Below are 27,232 nucleotides of genomic sequence, written 5' to 3'. Positions count from 1 at the left end.
ATATTCTGGAAGAATAACAGTCCACTTTGGCAATTTACATAGTTCAGGCAGGTAAATAGGGCATGAAGTTTCAGTGAACCAGAGGGGAGGCAATTATTGATTCAGTAGTTAATAAAGGTGCCTTATACCTGCTGGGTTATATATGTGACAGACTGACATATCAAAACTAGTACTGGACAACGGTTACCAAACTTACTCCTAAAGACAAGGAGGCTTAGGTACAATGACCCTTCATTCAGATACCTACACTAAACTGATGGCAGAGAATGTAAAGGAAGACGGATCTAAAGCCTTAAATCCTTTATGAGTTAAATGTGTGGGGGAAGAAATGGTACCACTAAAAGTTTTGAGCTCTGGAACAAATTTTGGAAGTTTTCAAATAAGGTGATTTTTGGATGAATTTCATTATAGGTGTAGGTATCTAATAGGCAGTTAGATGTCGGCTGAATTTCTGGAGAGAGACAAGGTTTTTAGCTTTTGCTTTGGAGTTGGAGGTAATTGATGCCGATAGTAACATTTCTGTAGGAAGGGAGAATGTGGTTAAGAATTTAACAATTTTATGTTTCAGGAGTAGGAAGATGTGATGCTGCTGAGGTGAGGATTTGAACGCAGAAAACCAGGATGAGTAGCCAAGTGAAGACGGTGATGAAGTGTGTTGAATGCCAGAGATAGCTGTGAAAGAATGAGAACAGAAGAAAGATTTAGATTTGCCATTCTCCCAAATTAGGAGGAGGTCAGTGATGACCCAGGAAATAGCATTTTTCCTACTGTTGGAGTGAGAGGGTGAAGGAAACCAGACCGAATGTTAAGTGGATGTTTAGTGAGAAAATGGAGTAGGAAGTAAGTATATTCTCTTTGAGAAATACAGCTTAAGTGGTCATTGCTTAGAAGATAGAACATGCAGTTTCCAAGAGTGCTTTGAAGTTAAGTTTGTTCTAAGTCTTTGTTTTTGAGAGTAATCTGTATGTAGAGAATAGTTGAGCAGGTTTTTATACACATACTTGTGGGAAGGAAAAGGGTATGGGATATTTTCTCAGTAGTAGTAGGAGATTTATTTATAAAGTAATTTTGTATTTGGTATTTGAATGAAAACTGAGCCTGGTCCTTAAGTGATAGGTATGTCAATGTTTAAATGGATTACATGACTGATTTGATACATTCTTCAGGTAACTGACTTTTTCTTTTTAATATATTTTTATTGATTTCAGAGAGAGGAAGGGAGAGAGAGAGTTGAAACATCAACGATTAGAGAGTTGTCATTGATTGACTGCCTCCTGCATGCCCTGGGCTGTGGATCCAGCCCGCAACCTGGGCATGTGCCCTGACCAGGAATCAAACCTCAGTCTCCTGGATCCTAGGTCGATGCTCAACCACTGAGTCATGCCTGGCTGGGCAGGTAACTGACATTTTTTAAAAAGTAGTTTTTGGTGTGAATGCAACAATAATAAGTATGTCATTAGAATTAAACAAATATGCTTAAAAAAACTATTCAAGGTTTTATTTCCTGGACTCATGAGGAACATTAAAGAGCTGTAATGAAAAGCTAAGGCTCTGAAGTACTTTTAAAAAATTAGTATTTCTATTTTTGGCTTATAGTAATAGCTAGACGTGATATGAATGTCTTGGAATAGCTTAATAAGAGATACTCTGAGCCTTTATGAATCAGTTGTGAAATATTTGTATATTGTAACAATTTGTAGCAATTGAGAAGCAAATGGTTCAGGCAGAGATGTGAAAAATGAAAATAACCTGAAATATTTCAGGTCATTTGTCTTCAGCAAGAATTGAAGTTTTGTCTGTTGTGAAAGTATAGTTGGGATTTAATCGCTTTTAGCAGTAACATCCAATTTACTATGTGAGAATGGATAGCAGAGATGCCACTTTACCCCAAAACCAAGACAACAAATTAATGTGAGATAATGGATTAAAACTTTCAAGTAATTACAAGTTGAAGTAGGTAGCATTTTTTTAAAAAAGTAGGACTTAAAAAATTTATTTTTATTTTTTATTGATTTTAGAGAGAGAGAGAGAAGGAGAGAGAGAAACATTGATTTTTGTTCCACTCGTTTATGTACTTATTGGTTGCTTTTTATATGTGCCCTGACCAGGGATCGAACCCAAAACCTTGGCGTATCGGAATAATGCTCTAATCACTCAGCAGCCTGGCCAGGGCTAAGTAAGTAACATTTTGAATGATATGTATAAGAGATATTTCCTGAAGTTTTTTTTCCATACCTTGGAGGTTGGAGACTTTTCCTGTTTTAAGTATTGTTAATTGCTTTTCTGTGCTTGAAAATAAAGAAGCAAGAGTTACACTGACTTGGTTTGAATAACATTTTTTGACCTAGTATCAAGACTCTCGGATTGTGACTGCTTGTGGTCAATACGACTTGACTAAAAGAAAAATCTGGCCTATTGAACTTGTATCCCCATGAATGGTGAGGCAGATTTGCCTGTAGTTTGATACCTTTCTTCCCCTTTCTGACTGGGTCTTAGGAAGAGAAAAGAAGCAAAGGGAGAAGGTGACTTCTCCCTTTTCTATTAAGGCCTTGGGACAGAGCAACTAGTGAGAAGTTAATTTTGCTCTGATGGATGCAGAGCTGGAAGGAAAGGGGGCCCAGAATGGGGCTGAGGGTGGGAAGACAAAAAAAATTAAAAAAAAAAAATCTTTATTGATTTCATAGAGAGGAAGGGAGAGGGAGGGAGAGAGAGAGAGAAAGAAACATCAATGATGAGAGAGTCGCCATTGATCGGCTGCCTCCTGCACGACCCCAACTGGGGATTGGGCCCGCAACCTGGGCATGTGCCCTGACCAGGAATTGAACCTTGATCTTCTGGATCCTAGGTTGATGCTGAGCCATGCTTGGCTGGGCAAAAATTTTTAAAAGTATGTTTTAGTCTTTATCACAGACGAAGACTAATGTTGGCATTAAATTTATCCTGTTCTAATGACTCTGAGACTTGACTTGATTCCCTCAAAAGAGGATAAGTGGGGTACTAATGTAGGTGAACATGGTTAGGGAAGAGACACACTAAACTAGAGTTTATGGATACGATAGGAGGTTTGTGTTTTTTTTAATCTTTACTGGAGGATCTTTTTCCATTGTTTTACTGAGAGAGTGGAAGCGGGGAGAGGGTGGGGAGAGAAAGAAACATCAATGTGAAAGAGAGACATTGCTTGGTTGTCTCCTGCACGTGCCCCAGCTGCGGCCAGGGATCAAGCCAGCAACTGAGGTACGTGCCCTTGGCTGGAATCAAACTCGGGACTCTTCAGTCCACGGACTGATGTTCTAACCACTGAACTAGACTGCCTAGGGCAGGATAGGAGAATTTAAGATAGGAACATTCAGTTGGCAATTTATTACCACTTTTTGTTAATACCCAGGAAGTAAGTCTTTATTTTCATTTCTCTTCCTTGCTCTTGCACTTTCTTTTGGTACCTGATAAAACGCAAGCTAATATTGGTGGATGCTTGTGGGTAGAGAAGGTTGATCAATCACTCACGCTGGCATAGAAATTATTCTGCAACCTGCTGAAAATCAAAAAATGTTTGAGAGCCTACTCTGTATAAGGCTTAGGGTGGAACCCTCTTCTCCCCAAAAAGATAGTGATTAAAAACATTGCAGATGATTTTTAAAATAAATGACCAAGAACTTGAAAGACTGCATTATCCTTGGGTTCAGAAATTAGTTTTGGAAAGTAGACATATTATGCGGCCCAGAAGTCATGCAGATACCTAAATGTTGCCCCTTTTGAGAGACCAAGGACAAGAAAAAAAACAGTGATGTGATGGATTTATTTAGGAATGCAATTCCTAGTTATGTCCTGGAATTATAATAGATTTAGACTAATTTCCCACATGCATCAGTGGTTACAATAACATGTAGAATCAGAAAAAGTTAAATCAGTTTTATTGTACTGTATTTGCCAAGGAAAAGAAGTATGTATTGCATTTTAGAAAGCATTTATATCAAAAAGGGTTAGAACAAAAAACACGTTGGCCCCTAAAGAGTTTTCTTTTATATTCCCGTAATGTTTGATTCCTCAGCTGAACATGATAGTTGAGGTGCTATAATGCTACCTTACTTTTACATAATGGTTTATTTCTAGAATATTTTCTTCATTTTTTCCATTGTCGTCTATCCCCTCTATGCCCTCTTCCACCTCCACCCCCCTCCAATCACCACAATGTTGTCCATGTGCTAGAATATTTTCATCGTCCTCCCCCCAAAAAGCCCCCCCCCAAAACAACTTATACCCATTAGCAATCACTGTCCATTCTTTTTTCCTCCTAGCCGCTGGCAGCCACTAATCTACTTTTCTCTATGGATTTGCCTATTTTGAATGGGGTAATACAATAAACACATGTGGTCTTTTGTAATTGGCTTCTTTCAACTTAGTATAATGCTTTCAAGGTTCGTCCATGTTGTAGCATAGATCAGAACTTTATTCCTTTGAGTACTTGAATAATACTCAATTGTATGATTATACCACATTTTTATTCATCAGTTGATGGACACTTGGGTTTGTTTCTACTTTTGGCTATTATGAGTAATGCTGCTATGAACATTCATGTGCACTTTTGTGGGTGAACATGTTTTCGTTTCTCTTTTGAGTATGTACCTAGGAGTGGAATTGCTTGGTAATATGGTAACTGTTTAACTTTAGGAACTGCTTGGAGAACTTTTAAAAACTATTGGTTTTTAAAACCTATTCTGAGCAGCTCTGATTTTAATAGGACCTGGCTTCATTTTTCAGAAGTGATTGTACTGTGCAACCAGGGATGGTGATGAATGGTGATCCACTATTCCAATGTCTTAATCTTTATTTGATGATGAGACTTTCCTCATGTTTCTGGAGATATTACCACTTAACATTTAGACATGGATAGAATGGCACATTTAGCTATTGAGTATGCTGACAACCGGGGTTGAGACTTTGTAGTGTTTCATGGAGTAGTGGTTTTTCTGGGCTCCTCCTCACTTGTTTTTACCATTCTATTGATTCCTCAGACCCACTGTGCCACCACAGGATCAGAACATGTCAGGAGTTATTAGCATACTTTTTCAGTGCAGGCATACCTTGTTGTATTGCACTTCACAGGTATTGTGTTTTTTACAGATTGAAGGCAAGACCCTCCAAAAAAAGATTAGTACTCACTTTATTATGGTACTCTGGAGCTGAAACCACAATATCTCCAAGGCATTCCTATAATTCTTTGTTGCCAGAGCCTGTGAGAAACTTGGAAGTTTTCAGAAATGGAGATTTAAAGCAAAAAGCAAACTAGTTGTTCCACTGTATCTGTGGATGGGTACAAATTCTGGGGGAGCAAGGTAAGAGAATAATACATAAGAAGATGAACAGAATTTGATAGTAGTAGAGAGAAAAAAGAAAAAAAATGAGAGACTTTAATAAGAATTATTACTGGACTTACGAGAAAGTCATTAATGTTATGTTGTGGTAAGTGGATTTATAGACATTTTTTTTTTTAAAAAAATATATGTCTCTTTATTGATATCAGAGAGAGGAAAGAAGAGGGAGAGACAGAGATAGAAACATCAATGATGAGAGTCACTGATCAGCCAGCCCACAACCAGGGCACGTGCCCCGACTGGGAATGAACCCCGATCACCTGGATCCTAGGTCGACGTTCAACCGCTGAGCCAAGCCTGGCCGGGCTTGACTAATCTTTTTTAAATTAAAAAATTTGTTTAAATTTAAAAAGCGGACCCTTTATTTGTCCTTGTCTATGAAGTAGTGACCCTCTAATGAAGGTATCACGTTAGTATTATTTGGCGGGCACTTATATTAATGTAATCTAAATAAAGTACAGTATTCCTATAACTTGATAGGTCTTGTGAAATGCTATCTACTCTAGGCTTTTTTTTTTTTTTTTTGAGAGAGAGAAAGTACTGTTAGAAGAAGCGGTAAGACTGGTCATGAATAATGACTTTTCAAGGGAAAAGAGGGCAAAGAATCATAAAGTAGCTGCTGAGCTAGGGTTTTGGGTAAAGACTGAGTTTAGAGCCAAGAAATAAGCAGAGTTGGAGCAGGACAGATGCTTGGAAACTGCCATAGGCAATTAAGTACTTTCTTCTTCCTGACTTTAGTTATCCTGAAAGAGAAATGTGAGTATACCAAACAATTTATGATGTTTGTAATGTTCAAGAGTTCACCAGCACTCATCTTTTCCATGGGCAGATTATATACACAGAATAGCTTGTCAGCCAATCCTGGGCATAGGGGAGTTCAACTTTGTCTACCAGCTGCTTGAATCCCGACTCTGCCCTCAGCAGCTGTGGAGAATAAAAGTATCAGCTTGGTCAGCTCCTGGCATGCAGGGCACAAGTAGTTGAGCTGCATGAAATTGGGTCTCATACTAGAGTTCCTTGGTGTTCTAGCTGCCTTACATTCTCCTGGGTTGGGGATATAGACTTCCTCTTGTTGGCTGCTCTGGTCCTCCCAAATCAGTTGAGGTTTTTAATCTAAACTAATCCTGTTTTCTGCAGGAATAAATAAGTGCATTTCCTCTGCAGGAATTCTTTTATCTTTTCTTTAAAAAATAATTTTTTATTTTTCAGTTACAGTCGACATACAATACTGTATTAGTTTCAGGTGTACAACTTGTTGGTATTTTCTTACTTGAAAAAGCAAGAACACAGACTGGAAGTTAAATAAAGATAATATAACTGCCAACAAAAACATTATAATATAGAGCCAAAGGGAGGACTATGTATCTGAAAGGCTGGGATGCTAGATAAGATTCTGTCTCAGAACCAGATCTTTCACATCAGATATGAACTGTGGGAATGATGATAACAGTAGTTACGTGGTCTTTAAAAAGAGGAAGCTGAGTTGGAGCCTATTATATGTCTGTAATTGAACAATTAGCTTTGTAGCATAGCATAGTGTATTAAGGGCATAATCTGTGGAGCCAGATGGCCTGGGTGTGAGTCTTGACTTTACCAGTTACTAGCTGTGAATCTCTGTATGTCTTCGTTTTCTGTTGGTAAAATGGGAGTAGTGATAGTATGTACTTCAGAGTGTTGTTGGGAAGGTTAATGACTTAATACTATGTATACTAATGAAGCACTTTATTGGTGCTTGGCACATAATAAACCATACGTGTTTCCTGCTATTACTTACTGGATTTAGGCTTTTGGGAATGAGTGAATAAATCCTTCATATAAATGAAGGACCACCTGCCTGTTCTTGCCAGATAGTCCCAGCACCATTGGCTTCAGTATTGCGTGAACAGCATCTCTGAACATTCTTTTATTTTTTAAAATTGGTTTGAGAGATAGAGAGAGAGATTCATTGATTTGTTGTTCCACATATTTATACATTCATTTGTTTATGTGCCCTGACCAAGGATTGAACCCACAACCTTGGCATGCCTAGACAAGTTCTAACCAACTGCACTACCTGGCCAGGGCCTCTCTCTGAGCATTCTTTTTTGTTTTGTTTAAATATGTTTTTATTGATTTTAGAGAGAGGAAGGGAGAGGGATAGAGAGATAGAAACATTAATGAGACACACACATCGATCGGCTTCCTCCTACACGCCCGCACCAGGGGTCAAGCCCAAAACCCCGGGCATGTGCCCCTTTCGGTAATTGAACTGATGACCTCTTGGTTCATCGCGACACTAAGATCACTGAGCCACACTGGTCGGGCTCTCTGAGCATTCTTGATGGAGACTTGCTTCTTGAACATAAATTGTGTATTCTGTTTTAGTGATTGAGTCCTTAGCTGAAGAAGTATTTCATGTAATCTGGATTAATGATATTCTATTTGAAAGTAAGACATTCATTTTGCTTTTTCTGGAGTATAAATTTATTTGATGCTGTAGATGAGACACTCTGCTGCATTGTGTGAACCTCCTGATTTTGAAGATATCTTCCAATGCTGACACTTTGTAACACTATCTTAAGGTCCTTTGATGCTTTCACCTAAATCTGCACAGTTCCTCAGCATGTTATCAACAAGTGTTTTGTAGCTTTTCAGAATGATCAAATGTGCCCTTGTTTTTGGGGGGCGTGTCTGTGTGTATGATATTACATGGTTTTTAGAAAAAAGTTTTACTTAACTTTTTTTTTATGTCTCAAAATTACAGTCAACTTATGAATTAATAGAAGTTTAGGTGGCTGTTAATGCAACCATTTTCAGTTCATTCTAAACTCTGGAATAACTTGAAAACAGCTGTTTCATGGAGGCAGTTTATCTTCAAAAAAAAGTCCTTGGAAAAAATAGCAGTTGATAAAACAGTTTCTAAAAATGTCCCTCTACAGAGAAGTCTTTGCAGTTTAATCAGGTTTGTTTATTCTGTTGGTTTACTTTTCTTATATTTCAACTAATTTAGGGCATTCTTGCACTTTAAATAATCTAGGAAGCTTTATGTGGTATTTTGCTGATTTTGTTTTTAAAGAAGTTAAAGAGAGCATTTGGGATCTTGCTCCCCTGGCATGTGTTGTCAGTTTGACTCAAATAAACTTAAAATTTAAAAAAAATAAAGAGGTTAAAGATGTGTAGTAGCAGTTCTTACCTGTGTTAAAATGTCATATCTTTTTAATTTAGTTTGAATGAGGTGAGGTAAATATGGGTTTTAAAATTTGGTTGGATAGATTGGGATAACCTGATGCTTCCTTCAGCTCAAGAACCTGTGATATGTATGTTTGAGTTCCTACTGAATTATTTTTAGAATCTCTTGCTCTTGTCTGTTTCTATTCTAAGAATTCTCTTGGAACCTGTTCCAGGGTGGTAGAACTCTTGGGGATGGAGGGTGATAGAGGGGATGGAAAACAAGTGTAAACTGAATTCCTATGGTTTGGCAACTAGGTGTTTATTGCAGAAGCATTCCTGTTTACTACACAAAACTGTTTCCAGAAAAGAGGGCATAAAATTTTTCCATATGACAGTATGTTAAAGGTGTTGATTTTTATAGTCGAGTTTCCATGCCATAATCATTTTCACAGTTCATTGGTGGCAACAGTTTTGTTTTTAATATTTTTATTGATTCCAGAGAGAGGAAGGGAGAGGGAAGAGAGAGAGAAACATCAGTGATGAGAGAGTCATTGATGGGCTGCCTCCTGCACGGCCCCCCGCTGGGGATCGAGCCTGCAACCTAGGCATGTGCCCTGACTGGGAATCGAACCTCAATCTCCTGGATCATACATTGATGCTCAACTATTGAGCCACGCTGGCTGGGTGGTGGCAGCAGTTTTTAAGGGTGTTGATAATTACTTTGGTAACTTATGCTGTTACCTTGATTTATGAATTCACCATCTCTAGAAGTTTTATATAAAATTAATGTAAGAAAACTTGTCTGAACCATACATCCTGTTAACTTGATATATTTTCTGAACTCTGTTTTTGCAGAGGATTTTACTAACAGCTTTTCCTTCCTGTGCTTGCACTGTAAACTCGCAGTTTTATCTCTGGAAGTTTTAAATTAAATGTCTTAAGCATTAAGACTTTTATGAACAGGAATTAAGCTCTTCTGACATTTCAGTGTTAATGTGGAGAACCGTGTTGACAGAAAATAAGCTAGTCTGAATTTGTTTAGCAAGCATCCTTTAGAAGCATGTACTGGGGTCATTATTATTATTATTGTAAGGATTGCATTGGCAATATTTATGCCAATGGCCTTTTGTAGTAACAACTTGTGAATATATAACCCAGAGCAATAAACCTTAATTAAATGCTTATTCCCCCAAAACAATAATTAAAGTAAGCAATATACGTTTCATGTTTCACAAAGCAGTTATTCTGGTTCAGCCACGGAACTGGGGCCATTATTTATAGCCTAATGACCTATTCATTATCCAATGTGAATTGATGATTGGAATGGAGATATGCAGTCTTAATATTTATAATAAGGCAACAACTTAGTAAAAATTTAATAGTTTGAAACAAAAAAGTTTATAGTTTTTCTGATTGACAAGTGAGGATTCAGGTACTGTATATTATATCAAATATTTGGTTGGAATAGCAAGGCTACACAGACTAAAATCTTTTTTTATAAATCAGAAAACTCTTATTTGACTTTGGGGGTGGGAACACACTGCAATATACAGATGATGTGCCATAGAATTGTTACACTTGAAGTCTGCATAATTTTATTAACCGATGTCACCCCAATAAATTCAATTTTAAAAAACTAAATCTGGGCACCCATTCAACTTTAGCTTAAGTTTATTTCTGTACATGCAGATTTTCATCACCAGATGGCACTCCTGTAAGAAATTCTCATTTTGTTATATATAATTTTTCATAAATGGGAGCATTGAGGAATAAACAGTTTAAAAGATAAATGAGAAAAGGGTCATATAATTCAGTAAAAAAACAGAACTGTGGAAATCTGTAAGTACAGTCATGTCCGTTCTGAGAAATGCATTGTTAGGCAATTTTATCTTTGTGTGAATATCATAGGATGCACTTACACAAACCTAGATGGAATAGCCTAGGCTGCAAGCCTGTTCAGTGTGTTATTGTATTGACTACAATAGGCAGTTGTAGCACAGTGGTCAGTATTTGTGTATCTAAACCCATCAGAGGTACAGAAAATATATTGTTAAAAGATTTTTTAAAATGGTACACCTGTATAGGCACCATGAATGAAGCTTGCAGGACTGGAAATTGCTGTGGGTGAATCAGTGAGTGAGTGGTGAGTGAATGTGAAGGCTTAGGATATTACTGTACATTACTGACTTTATCAACACTGTACACTTAGGCTACACTAAATTTATAAAGCAACATGAGATTAAAACAAGCACAAGAGAGGATGATACAAATGAGACATGAGGTGCATGATGCTGCTGACAGTGTTATATGGCATACTGTTTTATAGCAAACTTTAAAAAAAATTTTCAACTGCAGTTGACTTATATTGAATAGAATAATTAATTGAATAATATAATTCAATATTATTATAATTTCAGGTGTACTGCATAGTGGTTAAACATTTATATAATTTATGAAGTGATTCCCCCACATTGGTACCCACCTGGCACCATACACAGTTATTACAATATTATTGACTGTATTCCCTGAGTTGTACTTTATATTCCTGGATGCTATATGGCTTGTTTTCATAGTTAAGAGTTTTGCCCGGCTGGCATGGCTCAGCGGTTGAATATCGACCTATGATCCAGGAGATTGAGGTTCGATTCCCCGTCAGGCACATGCCCAGGTTGTGGGCTCGATCCCCAGCGGGGGGAGTGCAGGAAGCAGCAGATCAGTGACTCTCATCATTGATGTTTCTATCTCTCTCTCTCCCTTTCTCTGAAATCAATAAAGATATCCAGCCTGTCCTCTAGCCTCTGTTTTGCTAGTTTAGGATTATGAAGGTAACAGTTGTGTGTTTTTTTTGCAACAGTTATTTTGTAGTTTAGTACCTAATTAGGTTTGTAGACTGTGTATCTCAGGAAATAAGCAGTTAGGACTCACAGTATATTACATCTTATTGATCTGTGTAGAACCTTTCCAAGTTTTATTTCTGATTCTTAAAATGGGGATTATGCCAAGTTCTATAGAGTATTGTTGAGGATTATAGGGAGTCATGTGTATAAAATATTCATCTTGGTGCTCAGCACATAGTGCATTTGAATAAAAAGTTGTTTTCCCGAAAGTTCTATATGTCCAAAGTAATCTCCTACCCTGTTCTGACTTATTCCTGGAACTCATTCTCCAGAGGCAGTCACTTTCAAGAAACTGTTAGGTATTTCTTCTGCTATTTATGTTTTCCTTCTCCCCCAACCTTGTTTCTCAGTTTATTTTATACTTTCTCCTCTTCTGTCCTCCCAGTATTATATAATAATTTTTGGTTAGATCAATATGATGATAATGTAAATGTTAATCACAGTTGAGCCATGTTGCCTTTTTGTTGGACTTAACATTGGTTCTTTTCTCAGTTGCTTAGATTTCTGTGTACCCATCACTGATTAATATCTAAACTTGATTTCATACATGCAGATTAATTTAGCGTGGTCAAAAACATTTTCTTGGAGGCATCTCTCTGCTATCTATCCTTTTCATCCTCCTGCTCTGATTAGATTTGGTTGAGCTAAGGCCTGCTGCACAGCTGTCATCTTGATCTTTTTTTGCTGTCATTTGTGGGAGCCTCCTCTCTCCTGTGTTGAACTCCCTTGTTGGAGTCTGGCTTTTACTAAGCATAATATATTTAAGATTTATCCATGTTATGTGCATCAGGAGTTGATTTTTTTTTATTGCTGAATAATGTTCAGTTGTATGGCTGGGCTATGGATTATATGCTCTTTGAAAGACAGTTGACTTGCTTCCACTTTGGGGGGACTGTGAATAAAGGTTCTGTGAGTACTGTAATTAGATAGTTTTTGAGAAAAGTGGCCCATGGCTATCCCAAGTTACAAGAGAGGCTGAGAAATTGAGTATTTAGCTTTTTGCCTTCTTTACCAGAGGAGGACAGAAAACTGGTATATTGTGAATGGGTTTTGGTAGCTAATTCATGGTGTCAATTGCCAGTGGCTGCTTCTTGGTTTGCTCTTTTGTTTTTGTTTTGTTCCAGGAGCTTCCTAAGTTTGAGATATTGCATATGTGAACTAGACTTGTTTCTGTCATCACATTGATTGGTATCTTTGCTGAGAGTAGAATTCTAAGTTGGAAATTACAGTAAGGTGTTGCTGCACTGTTTGTTAAATTGTAAAATTTATATAACATAAAATTATTAAACAATAACTGTCTGTTTTCCCCTACTTCCAGATCCTGGTAACCACCATTCAACTTTGACTATGGATTTGATTAGTCTAGATAACTCATATAAGTAGTTATACAGTATCTGTCCTTTTTTGACTGGCTTATTTCACTTAGCATAATGCCCTCAAGACTCATCCATGTTGTACCATGTTTCAGAATTTTCATCTTTTTTAAGGTTGAATAATAAGTACATTGTTGTATATACCACATGTGCTTATCCATTCACCTGTCTGTAGAAACTCAGGTGAATGATGCTGCTATGAACGTGGATGTACAAATAATCTCTTCAAGACCCTGCTTTCATCTGACTTATATGTGGAATCTAATGAACAAAATAAACTGACAAACAGAATAGGTCCAGAGACATGGATGCATGGAACAGAATGACAGATCTCAGAGGGAGGGTAGTGGAGGGGTTGAGAAGAGATTAACCAAAGAATATGTATGCATATATGCCTAGCCAATGGACACAAGACAGTAGTGGGGAAGGCCTGGGGCCCGGTGGAGGGTGGTAAAGGGGGGGTTGTAAATGTGGGACATCTGTAATACTGTCAGCAATTTTAAAAAAGACCCTGCTTTACATTCTTTTTGATATTACTGTAAGTGGCATTACTGGATCATATGGTAATTCTGTTTTTAATTTTTTTGAGTAACTGCTGTGTTTTCCATAGTGGCTACACCAGTTTACATTCCTACCAGCAGTATACAAGGGTTCTAATTTCTCTGCATCCTCGCCAAAACTTGTTATTTTCTATTTTTGATTACAGTAGCCATTCTAATGGGTGTGAAGTGGCATTTCATTATTATAATCATGTTTTGATCGAATATTATATTTAGTTATATGCTTGACACTTAAGTAGCTATTCAGTAAATATTTGTTGAATAAAGTAAAAATATATGCACAATTGTTTTTGTCTCCTTTGAAGATTTGTTGTTCATAAGAGGCTTTTGCAGTTAGGTATGGCTTACTCTGGGACATCGCATTTGAATTGGATTATTGCCAGGCAAAGGCTTGGCTGGATGCAGTTTTTGTCTTTGTGTTCAAATACCAACTGCAAGTGGGAAGACCAGATAAAACTACATACAGTAGTAACTATATGCAGTATAGTGGTAAAATAATTCCTGGTTAAAATTCATAGTATTTGAGATTTTTGTTTAGAATTGCTATTCTAAACTTGTAAACCCTAATTGGCTTAAGGGTTGCCAAGAAAATCTAAAATTCTAAATGGCCGTTTTCTTGAGAATTTATATTCTGGAGAACCTTTGACTTATCTCATGTTTACTCCATGTCCCTGTATTCTATCCTTGCCTTTTACTACGATTTGCAAGTTTTGCTCACCATGCCTGCTTTCTTGCAGATTTTCTATTTTGCACACACGTTATTTTGTATATACTGTATATGATGACTTCAGTGAGCAGTGATCGTTCCCGAGGTGCTCGGGAAAAAACACAGATTTCAGCAACACAGGCAACACAACTACAGAAACAAGTAGTACAGGTAAGTTCTTGTGGAAGTCTTGTTTGCCTTGTTTAGAAATTAAGGGAGCAAATGTGCTTGAATGTTCTTCTTTGTAGGAAACCTCAGAATTTTAAATCTTATTTTAAAAAGTAGGTAGTATGCCCTGGCTGGGTGGCTCAGTTGATTGAATATCATACTGTACACCAAAAAAGGTTGTAGGTTTGTTTTCCAGCCAGGGCACCACATATACCTTGATTGAGGGTTTGATCCCCAATTGGGTTATGTACAGGAGGCAACCGGCTGATAATTTCTCACATCGTTGTTTCTCTCTCTCCCCCTTCCTCTCTTTCTAAAATCAATAAAAAAACAACACAAAAACATATCCTTGGGTGAGGATAAAGAAAAGTAGATAGTATGTAAATAGGAAAGAGGAAATAACACTGATTCAGGTACAGTTAGATGGTGTTCCTTAACTATTTAATCCTGAACTTTTTCCAGCTACCTGTTAGCATCTAGGCCATCTTTTTTTCTTTATTATTAATCTAGGTGTGTCCCTGGATTATAATATGAAAATCCAAAGTATATAGAGAAATATTACTATGAAATACTAATCTGCATTACAAGACACTTAGAAAAAGTTGCCTTTTCTTTCAAGCATTGTTACCTGGATAGAGTGCTTTAAGCTTAGAATGTCTTAATTAACAAGATTCATTGTTATAGAATATTTAATGTTAAATAGTCCTGCAATTTTATATTATTATTTTAAATGAAGTGTGACAATCCAAGTGAAATGCTAAAGCACAGTATGAAATTGAGCATTTTATACATGTTGTTCATTAGATTGGCAAACCTTTTTTCAGAGGCCGTATGGAAGTAAATAAACCTTATGCAATTCTTTTTAATTCAGATTAATGATTGGACTATACTTTGATAGCTAACTACAAGTACTTTATTATAATTTTTTTTTAATTTTAATTTTTTTAATCCTCACCCAAAGGGTATTTTTTCCATTGCTTTTCAGAGAGAGTGGAAAGGAGGGAAGAAGGGAGGAAGTGGGGGGGAGAAACATTGATGTGAGAGAGACACATGGGTTGGTTGCCGCCTGCACCTACCCCCGACCAGCTGGGGATTGAGCCTGCAACCGAGGTATGTGGCCTTAGCTGGAATAGAACCCAGGACCCTTCAGTCAGAGGGCCGGTGTTCTAACCACTGAGCCAAACCAGCTAGGGCACTTTCTTATCATATTTTATACCCAAGCGCCCTGTTAATATTAAGGGACACAGGGCGTGGAATGTACTTAATGGTTGCATTACATTTTTAAATATAAGGTTAGCTTTGTATTTTGCTGCTATCAACAGATGTACATCTGTTATTCAGTGCTTCTAAATACATTTACCCCAATGGGTATTTTATTTATAACTGATCTAGACTGTTGGAAAAATTTGGACTTTTTGGACTAGGTCCTTCCTTTATAGATGAATGCTTAAGAAAAAAAAAGTTTGTTTCATGAATAACCCGCCTCCTCCTCCCCCCTCTTTTTAATAATTTCCACCTAAGGATATGCTCTTTTATTTTATTTTTTATTATTTTATTTTATTTTACTTTTTTAAATCCTCACCTGAGGATATTTTTTCCATTACTGTTTCAGAGAGAGTGAGAGAGAGAGAGAGAGAGGGAGAGAGAGAAGCATCAGTGTGAGAGAGACACATCAATTGGTTGCTTCTGGCACGTGCTCCAGCCGGGGCCAGGGATCGAGCCTGCAACTGAGTTACGTGCCCTTGGCTAGAATCGAACCCAGGACCCTTCAATCTGAGGGCCAACGCTCTAACTACTAAGCCAGACCAGCTAGGGCAGGATATACTGTGTTAAAAATGGATTTGAGAGAGAGAGGAAGGCGGAGGAGAGAATTATACACATCCTGACCAGGGATCAAACTGGCAACCTGGATATGTGCCCTGATTAGGAATCAAACCTGCAACCCTTAGGTGTATGGATGGACGCTCCAACCAACTGAAGCATGTCAGCCAGTGTATGAATAACCTCTTATCAAAGAAGAAATACAAGTTATTAGCAATCATAGGTGCAATCCTGCTAATAATGAAAGAAATATAAATTAAAACTTTTTTTTTTTTTTTAATCAAATCACTAAGGATTAAATATGTGGCCTTTTGAAGGAGGGTCCTATGAAATGTTGGGAATGTAAACTGTCTCTGTCTCCCACTCAAGTGAAGTCCTTGGGCTGATTTCCAGAGAATCAGAGTCTCCAGACTGGAGGAGGGAGGACTCCGTTCCGCCCAGGGGTTGTCACTAAGAGTTTTTCCATGGACTCTTTGGGGATGGCTCATTTTATCTGATTAGAAGAAAATTGCCAACTGAGTTGTGGGAAGGATTCCTAGATCCTTAGATTACTTTTTTTTTTTTAATTTTTTATAAAAGTATTGTGAGAATTTCTCAAAACAGTATTATACATTAGTTAAATTGTTCATGTTCATTTATCCATTAATCCCATTCTGGGAAATATATCCTAAGGAAAAACCTTAAAGGGGAGGCTTCATTTTGTAAGATGTTTATTGCCCAATTCTAAATGTCCGTAGAGGAACTCTGAGATAACCTATCCTAAATAGTGGGATGTAAGAGAGACAACCATGAGTGCTCTTGAATCTAAATAAACGTGAGTTTGGACCCTGGGTCTGCCACTTTACTAGTTAGTTGAATTACTTGAGCCTCTTTGAACCTCATTTGTTTTTGTTGTTTTTTAAATTTTTTATTGTTGACAGTATTACAGATGTCCCCCATTTCCCCCCTTTACCTCCTTTCACCCAGGCCCCACCCTACCCCACCCCAGGCCTTCCCCAAACTATTGTCTGTCCATGGGCTATGAATATGCAGATAAGTTCTTTGGTTAATCCCACCCCACCCCCAGATCTGTCAGCCTGTTCCATGCATCCATGCCTCTGGAACTTTTTTTTTCTTCAGTTTATTTTGTTCATTAGATTCCACATATAAGTGAGATCATGTGATATTTGTCCTTCTCTGACTGGTTTATTTCGCTTACATAATAATCTACAGGTCCATCCATGCTGTCACAAAGGTAAGAGATGAACCTCAGTTTTTTAAAAACATGCTTTGAGAGTTAGAAAAAAATTTCAAGAGTTATACGCATAATTCCTGACTATCCTTCTAGATCCTGAGATGTTAACATTTTTACCGCTTTTACTTTATCTTTTTCCCTCCTTCAAAGGAGAAACTGCACGCTCCTTTTCCTCTAAACGTTTTGAGAATAAGTTGCAGATGTGGTGCTTCTTTACTTGTAAATACTTGAGTGTGTACAGTATTTAAACAAACAAAAACAAGGACCATCTTTTACAGAATAACAGCACAATTTTCATAAATCAGAAAATCACCTCATTATCCAACCTAATCTACAGGTCATATTTATATTTTCCTGGTTTTCCCAGTAATGTTCTTTTTAGCTAATTAAGTCCTTAATCTTACATTGTATTTAGGTGTTAATTCTCTTTAGTCTCCTTTAATGTGGAACTTCCTCTGTTTTCATGACATTGACATATTTGAAGAATATAGGCCAATTATTTGGTAGAATGTCTCCTAATTTCGGCTTGTCTGATATTTCCTCATTATTAGGAAAGGGTTGGTTATGCATTTTTTGTAGAGAAAGTACAGAAGTGATCTGTTTTTAATGTATCATGTGATGATGAACAGAACATAGGTTTGTCCTATATACTGGCAATCAGTTTTATCATTTGGTTAAAGTTGTGTTTCACTGGTATCATGTGGGGAGAGAAAAACTTTAGTTTTTAAAAATTTTAGATGGTGTCTTATATTCTTTGCAGAGAATGGTTGTAAGGAATTAGAAATTGCATAAGGTGTGATCATGAAGTGGTAACCTTTACCCTTATTGTATATTTCATGTAAGTTATGAAATTACTACAATAATATTTGAAATTATGCTGGGAAATACCAGGCTTCTGATTAACTGAGAAAGGATGCAAAATTATACTTACAATATAGCACAACTGTTCATATGTTAATGAGGTTTATCTTTGGGTAATGAGCATAAAGATGACTTAAAAACATAATCCTACTTCATATTTTCCAAATTTTCTGGGTGACAGGTCCAACAAAAAACATTTGAGTATACTGTAAAAGCTATCAACACTTTATTATGAAAGTAGCTTAGCTCAGTATAAGCCAAATGAATGGAAGAGAGATCCAGAGGAAGAGATTAGTAATGCTGCTTTTCTTGGCAAGACTTTTTCAACTTGACAGTTGTGTCATAGATGTCACTAGCAAATGTTATAGGAGAGGGTACAATAACCTTGTTTAACTTTAAATTACCAGTTGATTCTGCTTATTCCTCCTGATTTCACAAAATGTAGAGACTTCTTTTGAGTTCTTTGAGCTCAGCCTGACAACTTTCCTATCATACTTTTAACTTATTTTGGTGCTTTGTTTATCTAAGACTTAATTTTCTTTTTTTTGTTTTTCTCACTGAAGAATTTTTATTACTTTTATGTACAGAAAACTCAACAATGAACACTTACTTTAGCCCAGCTTGGTAGCCAGTTCTTTAGCCTTGGCCTTTTCCAGTTTAGCAGTGTGAGCCATCGACTTTGGACCCGGGATGTTTCTTCCCCAGTGGTAGGGGATCTCATCATATCTGTTGTAATTGGTCAGGATGGCCTCCACTAGCTTAACTAGAGCACCTTTATCTTCCGAGTTAATCTGTGTGAAGGTGATGGTGGTGCAGATCTTCCTGTGGACTAGATACCCCAGCCTGGCCTTCTCCTTGATAATGCAGTAGGGAACCCCTGTCTTATGGCACAGGACAGGCAGGAAGACAGCCAGCTCATTGGGATTCACATCATTTGGGATCACTACCAGTTGTGCCTTCTTGTTCTCTACCAGAGTGGTGATAGTGTTAACCCCTGCTCGAAGGACAGGTGGCTTCTTAGTGGGAAATCCCTTTTTTCTCAGCTTTTTTCTCAGCCTGGGCCAACAATCTCCACTTCTATTACTTTATTTCTAGTCTGTACTTGTGTGCCAGCTTAAGCAGTTGAGTAGCTGTTTGGCTGTCCAAAACCTGGGTGAACTGGTTAATGGCAGGAGACACTTTCAGACACTTATAGAGAATAGCCCTTTGCTGCTGCAGCTGAATGTAGTGGGGCCATTTGACAAAGAGGGTGATATCCCTTTTGGGCTGTAAATGTCCAACACCAAAATTCTTGGGCCTTTTCTCAAACAGAATTTACCACTTTCTTGGCTTCCTGCTTCTTCATGACAGCAGGGGCATGTAACCACGTTCTTCCCCTTAGCCTTCTTTCTTTTTGGCATCTTAGGCAGCAGGAGAAAAGAGCTTATTTTCTTTTGACTAGGGTAGTTGGCAAAGGTAAAAATATTTAAAGGTCTAATTTAAAATGCTTTGTATTTCATTAATATTCTATGCTAGTATTACAAAGCTACTTACACAGCTGTTAAGTGCATCAGCTGTGCTTTCAGAAGTTATGTCTAGATGGTCTGCACACTTTCAAGGATAAAACATATGATCATTGAATTGAAATACAAAGCATACTTAAGTCATAGTACTTAAGTTTAAAAAGCTAAGTCTGAATAAATTAGTAATTGTATTTACCTTTCACATGGTGATGAATAGTGATTTGTAATGTGTGGGTGGAACAGCATCAAAATAAAAATGTAGAAATACGAACAAGTCCCAGACTGTTTGCCTATAGCAAAATGTTATTATTAGTAAGTATTCTGCTTACAATCTTTAGTTAAAGTCTGTCAATTTGAGTGTTTTTTTGTAAATATATATAAATATATATTTAATCCTCACTGGATGATATGTTTATGTTTTTATTGATTTTTAGAGAGAGAGGAAAAAAGAGAAATATTGATTGGTTGCCTCCGGTATGTGCTCCCAGCGGGTATGGCGCCTCACAACCTAAGTATGCGACCTGATCAGGAATTGAACCCACAACCTTTCGGTGTACAGGACGACACTCCAATCAACTGAGCCATTCAACCAGCTGCTGCTTGTTAATGTTGTTATAAGATATTTAAATAGAGTCAGGAGAGGCTTTCTTTGTTTCTGTGACATGTACATTTAGGAAGTACAGGCAATTCACAGGCAGTTTTTAAGTTTAAATATTGCTGCCTTTAGTACTATTTGTGGCTATTTACCCCCCTGCTCCATTACTTTTAATTGATTGTACACCCGTTATCAGAAAGATATTACAGCCAGAGTCCTGGGTTTGGTCTGTCTTATATTCTGTGACATTTCTATGTGTTGCGTTTTCTGTCTGAAATGTCTTGAGCCAGAAACATTCTTCTAATACACATCACACAGAGAGTGATTGTGTCCACAACTGGTCTGCGATTCACTTCCTTGGATTTTTTTCTTTTATCTTCTGTTAGCTCCTTTTTGACATCTGTTTCTTTCCCCTCCTTTTCCTTTGCATTTTCTTTTTCACCTTCCCCATGGCTTTTGATCTGTTGAAATTTTTTCCTCTAACATTTTATTATGAAATGTTCAAATACAAAGAAAATTTGAGAGTTGTACATTGAGTACCCATATACTCAAATGTTATGTTTTTGCTGTATTTGCTTTATGACATCTGACTAGCTTTCCATGATTTTATCTTATTTTTTGATGCCTTTCAGTGTAAATTAAAGATATCAATATTCTTGACCCCTAAACACTTTAGCATACATATATCATCAACAAGTTTAATAAATTTGTTTAGGTAGGTCTCCTTTCACGTACTGCTTTCACCTTGCTGCCCCCATCTCTCATTTCTTTGTGCCTCTTTCACTTCAGACTCTTGCAGGTTTCCCATAACTCTATAATGTGGAATATGTTCTCAGTTCCCAGTTTGCACATGTTGTAGTCACTTTCCTCAGTTTTCAAGTATAAAATGACACACAAAATCATCTCCCTTTATATCACTCCTAATGGCAATCGCATTAGCCTAGACCCTTATTGCTACATTCTTAGACTGCTAAATAGCTTCCTTTGTCACTGGGAGGCAGCATGATTGATATACTGGACACTTACACACCTGGTAGATAAGAGGCCTATACCATTAACACCCAGCATAAAAGCTTGAGTAAGTACTTAGGGGCACAGTACAGAGCTGAACTGGATTACTATCTGTAAGATCCTTCCCAGCAATAACAGAGAAGCTCCACTTTGTGATTTAATAATTTTTATAATAGGAACTTTTCATCATTTAGAAAAAGGATGCTGCATGGGTGAGTAATTTCATGATGGTTGTTTTCATGATGGCTGTTGGCCCTATTCTGTATACACGTTTAATATGTTTTTCTCAAGTTTGCATTCATACTGCAAGGGTGTATATTTGGATGTTTTCTTTTTTAATCCTCAGCTGAAGCTATTTTTTCCATAGATTATTTTAGAGAGAATGGAAGGGATGGAGGTCGGGGAGAGAGAGAAACATCGATGTGAGAGAGACACATCAATTGGTTGCCTCCAGCACGAATCCCAACCTGGTCCAGGGATAGAACCTGCAACCGAGGTACGTGCCCTTGACCAGGAATTGAAACCGAGACCCTTTAGTCCGCAGGCCGATGCTCTAAGGCCGATGCTCTAACCACTGCGCAACACAGGCCAGGGCAGGATGTTTTCTATTTTAAAGCCATGAGAAATTAGTTTATGCATATTTTCTGCTTTCCTTGCCTAATTTCCTAAGGACTTTTCTTGTCTAATTGCTTTAATTAGACCATCCAGTACAAATGGCTGGAATAGTCATCCTTGTTTTGTTTTGGTCTTAGGGGGAAAGCTTTCAGTTGCCTTTTATTGTTAAGTATGTTAGCTATGGGTTTTTTATAGTTGCATTTATTAGGTTGAGGAAGTCCCCTTCTAGTACTAATTTATTGAGTGTTTTTATCATGAAAGGGTGTTGGACCATACCACATGCCTTTTCTGTGTCTATTGAAATGATCATGTCGTTTTAATCTGTTCTATTTATATGGTATATTACATTGTTTGATTTTGAGGTGATAACTGCATTTCTGGGATAAACCCACTTGGTCGTGGTATATAATTCATTTTGTATGTTGCTGGTTAGCTAGGCTTCTGTGGAGGGTTTTTTTCACTTATATTGATGCAGTATTTTTCTGTAGTTTTCTTGTGATGTCTTTGGTTTTGTTATCAGGGTATTATTGATAGAATGAGTTAGGAAGTGTTCTCTTCTCTATTTTTTGGAGGAGTTTGTAAAGAATTGGTGATTGGTGTTAATTCTCTTTCCTTTTTAATTATTGATTTCAGAGAGGAGGAGGGAGAAAAACATCAATGATGAGAGAGTCATTGATCAACTGCCTTCTGCATGCCCCCCACTGGGGATTGAGCCCACAACCTAGGCATGTGCCCCAACAGGGGAATCGAAACTCGACCTCCAGGATCCTAGGTCAATGCTCAACTGCTGAGCCATGCTGGCCAGGTGGTGTTAATTCTTTCATTGTTTGGTAGAATTTACCCGTGAAGCCATCTGGGCCTGGGCTGTTCTTTGTGGGAGTTTTTGATGACTAATTCAAGCATTGGTTACAGATTTTCAGTTTTCCTTGAATCAGTTTCAGTAGTTTGTGTTTTTGTTAATTTTTGTCCAGGTTCCCTAATTTGGTGGCATACATTTATTTGTTCATGGTATTCTCTTATAAACCTTTTTATTCCTCTAAAGTTGGTCATGGCATTTCTTATTTTATTAATTTTAATAACTTCTGTCTTCTCACTATTTTCTTGGTTGTTCAAGCTAAAGTTTTGTTAACTCTCAATTTTGTTGACTCCACCCCACCCCCAAGGACCAAGTTTTGGTTTCTTTGAAAATTTTCTCTCCCTTTTTTTAAAAAAAGAAAATATTATTTAAGAGAGAGGAAGGGAGAGGGAGGGAGAGAGTTGAAACATCAGTGATGAGAGAGTCACTGATCAGCTGCCTCCTGCACGATCCCCCTACTGGGGATTGAGTCCGCAACCCGGGCATGTATCCTGACTGGGAATCGAACCTCAATTTCTTGGATCCTAGGTCCATGCTCAACTGCTGGGCTGAAATTTTTCTCTTATTTTTCCATTGTCTGTTTCATTATTTCCTACTTTAGAAAACTTTTTTGGAATAACTTTAAGATTTTCCAAACGTTGGGAAATAATATAGAGATCTCTCTTTAACTTTCTTTCACCCAGTTTCCCTTAATGTCAATACTTTACATCAAGTCTTGGCAGACTTTTTCTATAAACAGTCATGTAGCACATATTTTATGCTCTGCACTACATACCATCTCTGTTACATGTTTTTTGTTTTCATTAACACCTTCTTTAAAATCTTCACCCAAGGATATGTTTTTATTGATTTGAGAGAGAGAAACATGGATTGGTTGCTTCCTGTATGTACACTGACCAGGGATCAACCCTGAAACCTTTTTGATATGCAGGACGATGATCCAACCAGCTGAGCCACCTGGCCAAGGTTTATCAACAGTTTTAAAATGTTAAATTTTTAGCTGACACACTACATAATCAGATCCCAGATTGCAGTTTGCTAACCTTTGTTTTATATAACCATTTGTTAAGACTTAAGATAATAAACATTGGTACAGTATTATTGAATATAGAAGGTCCCTTTTCTGTTCCAGGATCCTATCTAATTAGTTGTTTCCCTTAGTTTCTTCCTGCCACAGTTTTTTTTTTTATTTATTGACTTGAGAGAGAGACATCGATTTGTTGTTCTTATTTATGCATTCGTGGTTGATTCTTTTTTTTTTTTTTTTTAAATATATCTTTATTGATTTCAGAGAGAGGAAGGGAGAGCAGGAGAGATAGAAACATCAGTGATGAGAGAGTCATTGATCAGCTGCCTCGCTCACGCCCCACACTGGGGATCGAGCCCGCAACCCGGGCATGTGCCCCGACCGGGAATCGAACCACGATCTCCTGGATCCTAGGTCGATGCTCAACTGCTGAGCCATCCCCAGCTGGGCCATGGTTGATTCTCGTATGTGCCCTGACTGGATTGAACCCGAAACCTTGGGTTATTGGGATGACTCTAACCAATTGAGCTACCTGGCCAGGGCCCACAGTTTTTCAGTTTTTACTTGTTTTTCATGACCATCACACACTTCAAGAATATAGTTATCAGTTTTAAAAATAATTATTGCCTTCATTCTCCAAAGGTAAATAATATTAGTATTTTAAAAATCATTATGAATTTATGGACTTAAACATGATCAGTTTCAGTTGTTTCTAGTTATTATCCTTTTTGAAGTTCAAATTATCCCATCTTTGGCCAGTGCAAGTGTTTTCAAGTTGGCTCCTGAGTGTCATTTTTTTAATTCATTTTTAATTATAGTTGACATAGAATATTATTGGTTTCAAGTGTGCAACATAGTGATCAGTGTTTCTCTCTCACAGCAATGTTTCTCTCCCTCTTCTCTCTCTCTCCCCCTCCCTCCTCTCCCCCCTCCATCTTTCTGAAAATCAATAAACATATCTTTGGATGAGGATTAAAACAAAGAAACAACAACAAAAATAGTGGTCATGTGGTGAGATAATGGAATGACAGCTGACAATGATTCCCAGATCTGGGGAAACATGAGAGAGCAAACAGTAAAAACAAGTATGGATATGTGATCCCTGTTGTGTAAAAGGGTTGTAGATGCTTCCCAGGTCTACAGAGTGCCTCTTGGTTGATGTAGAATTTTCACCAATATTGATAAAGGGCCCAAGGCCCTTGGGTATACAGGTGTGATCATCCTACATATTATACTGTAGCTTTAAAAGCTACTACAGAAAGGAATTAAATCAATTGAACCAAACAGTTTCCTTAAGTAAGTGTGCAGAAAATATTTGATTACAAAAAATATTTGATTTTGTTCTATCAATTGACTTCAAGGTAAAGCCAAAAATCCTAAATCCAGAAAATTCTTACAGAAAGAAACTGATGCACACCTTGCTGCTCCAGCGGAGAATTGAAACATTTAAATTTAGCTTGTCAAATTCGGATGTCAATGACCAGGATATTTTATAAAAACAAGGCAGCATTTATGGAGGCCTCTGGAATGAACAAGAAGCTTCTCCTACTTCTTTTTAAAATGTTAAAGACTGTGCTCAGGAGAAATCGGAGTAAGAATGGGGAAAATATGATTGCAGTGCTATATTATATACTTAAAGTAGGTAGGATAAAGCAAATAAATGATTTTGTTATATTCTAATTTAACCACCTCCAGTTCTTCAGGGAACCAGGAATCTGTGTGGAGGTGATAAATGTGACATAAAAGTAGTCCTAGGTTTGAACTATCAGCATTAACTCATGAGGCAGTTTTTCATAGCTCTGTTCACTGAGGAGAACTATGAACAGTGACCAACCCAGTAGTAAACATCAGTTAGACGACTGAGGTCTCTAACACTTCCCACTAAAAGATGCCAGGGTTCCTTAAAGCAATGGCTGATTCTAGGTACAAAGCAGGAAGTGTACAAGGTAAGTCTAGAATAACCTGTCATACCAGTTTATGAATAAACTACCAAAGACTTGTTAGGACCAAGTCAGAAAACATTCAGAAGCCATGCCTCAGGAGTCACAGAGATGTCATGTACAGTATAGGGAATAGTCAATAGTATCATAATAAGTATGCGCCCAGACTAGGGATTGATCATGCAGGCTAGGCATGTACCCTGACTGGGAATAGAGTCTGCAACCTTTTGGTGTACGGAGCGATGCTCCAACCAACCAAGCCATTGGGCCAGGGCACCACTGTTTTTGGTTATTAGAATAAATTAGTCACTCTGCTAGAGTTCAGTAATTTGTCATCTGCTTTCTTCTGTGATAGTTACTACATATAGTTTTTCCCTGTGACAGCCTTAATACAAGGCCACCTCATTAATAGCCTTAAAAGCATATTTTACTTGATAGAGGTTTTCCTTAGGTGAAAAAAATGATAATGTGACAGCCAATGCCAGCCTGAAGGACAGAGTGCACCCACTGCTTTAGGGTATAGCCTTTGGTACCTCAGGCACCTGAATCAGCTGTCAGGCCATCTGGAAGTTACAGAGATTTTTAAATAGTACTATGTCTACATACTCTGTTTATATATACATTGTTTATTGTACTTTCTCCCTTTGAGACATCATTTAGTTTAGTTTTCTTTTCTTAATTTGTTGATTTTAGAGAGGAAAAGGGGGGAGGAGGGACGGAGGGAGGGAGAGAAAGAAACATTGATTTGTTATTGCACTTATCTATACATTCATTGGTTGCTTCTTGTATGTGCCCTGACTGGGGATCAGTCCTGCAAACTTGATGTATTAGGACAATGCTCTAGCCATCTGAGCTGCCTGGCCATGGCGAGACATTTAGTTTTATTTCTACGATAAGTCTGTGCTTAATAATCACCACTAATACTTATGTCATTGTCTCTAGTCTTTGTGGTTCATTCCTCAGGAAAGGCTCATAGGAATATTTCCTGCCTCCTCTGGTGCTGGTAACAATTTATGCCCTTTATACTTAAGTATAAAGTTACTTTGTTGACTATAAATGCTAGGCTCATATTTTCTTTGAGTATCTTAAGTGTTATTTTATATTTTCACAGAGTTTTGACAAGTTTAGTGATTGTTTTTTAAAAATATGTCTTTATTGATTTCAGAGAGAGGAAGGGAGAAGGAGCGAGCGAGAGAGAGAGAGAGAAACATCAATGATGAGAGAGTCATTGATCTGCTGCCTCCTGCATGCCCCCTACTGGGGATCAAGCCTGCAACACCTGACCAGGAATCAAACTGATCTCCTGGATCACGGGTCAATGCTCAAGTGCTGAGCCACGCCAGCCGGGTTGTTGATAGTTTTTAATCTGGGAATTTCTTTATGTATAAATCTCTTGCCAGTTCTGCCCAGTACACAATGAATAGTTTCATTTTTGAGTCCAAATCTTTTACTAGAAAATGTCCAGTGTGGGTTGTTATGGGTTGATATTCTCAAGTATAACCTGTGATTTCACATATTGAACATTATTTTATTTTCTTTCCAAA

At 37.5% G+C, this 27,232-nt stretch overlaps 1 protein-coding gene and 1 pseudogene across 9 annotated transcripts in view; one reads left to right on the top strand and one right to left on the bottom strand.

Annotated features, from left to right (window-relative positions):
* Positions 1-27,232, top strand: part of UBAP2 (ubiquitin associated protein 2) — a 100,513-nt gene that overhangs the window by 8,684 nt on the left and 64,597 nt on the right. For 3 of the 9 annotated variants that reach the window (XM_087822749.1, XM_087822748.1, XM_016222829.2), the window contains exon 1: positions 13,262-14,229. The exons of 1 other annotated variant lie outside the window; for it this stretch is intronic. In XM_087822749.1, coding sequence (XP_087678875.1) covers positions 14,131-14,229 — 99 coding nt within the window. In that variant the 5' untranslated portion in view covers positions 13,262-14,130. Of the gene's footprint in view, positions 1-4,255; positions 8,314-13,260; positions 14,230-27,232 lie in introns of those variants that run through there. 5 more of the 9 variants (XM_016222830.2, XM_016222831.2, XM_087822751.1 and 2 more) reach the window with 3 other exon arrangements.
* On the bottom strand, positions 18,705-19,557 carry LOC107544901 (large ribosomal subunit protein eL8 pseudogene; annotated as a pseudogene).

Source organism: Miniopterus natalensis, chromosome 12 (genome assembly GCF_054644295.1).
Source record: "Miniopterus natalensis isolate mMinNat1 chromosome 12, mMinNat1.hap1, whole genome shotgun sequence".
Lineage (NCBI taxonomy): Eukaryota > Metazoa > Chordata > Mammalia > Chiroptera > Miniopteridae > Miniopterus > Miniopterus natalensis.
This window is presented reverse-complemented; position numbering and strand designations above follow the sequence as displayed.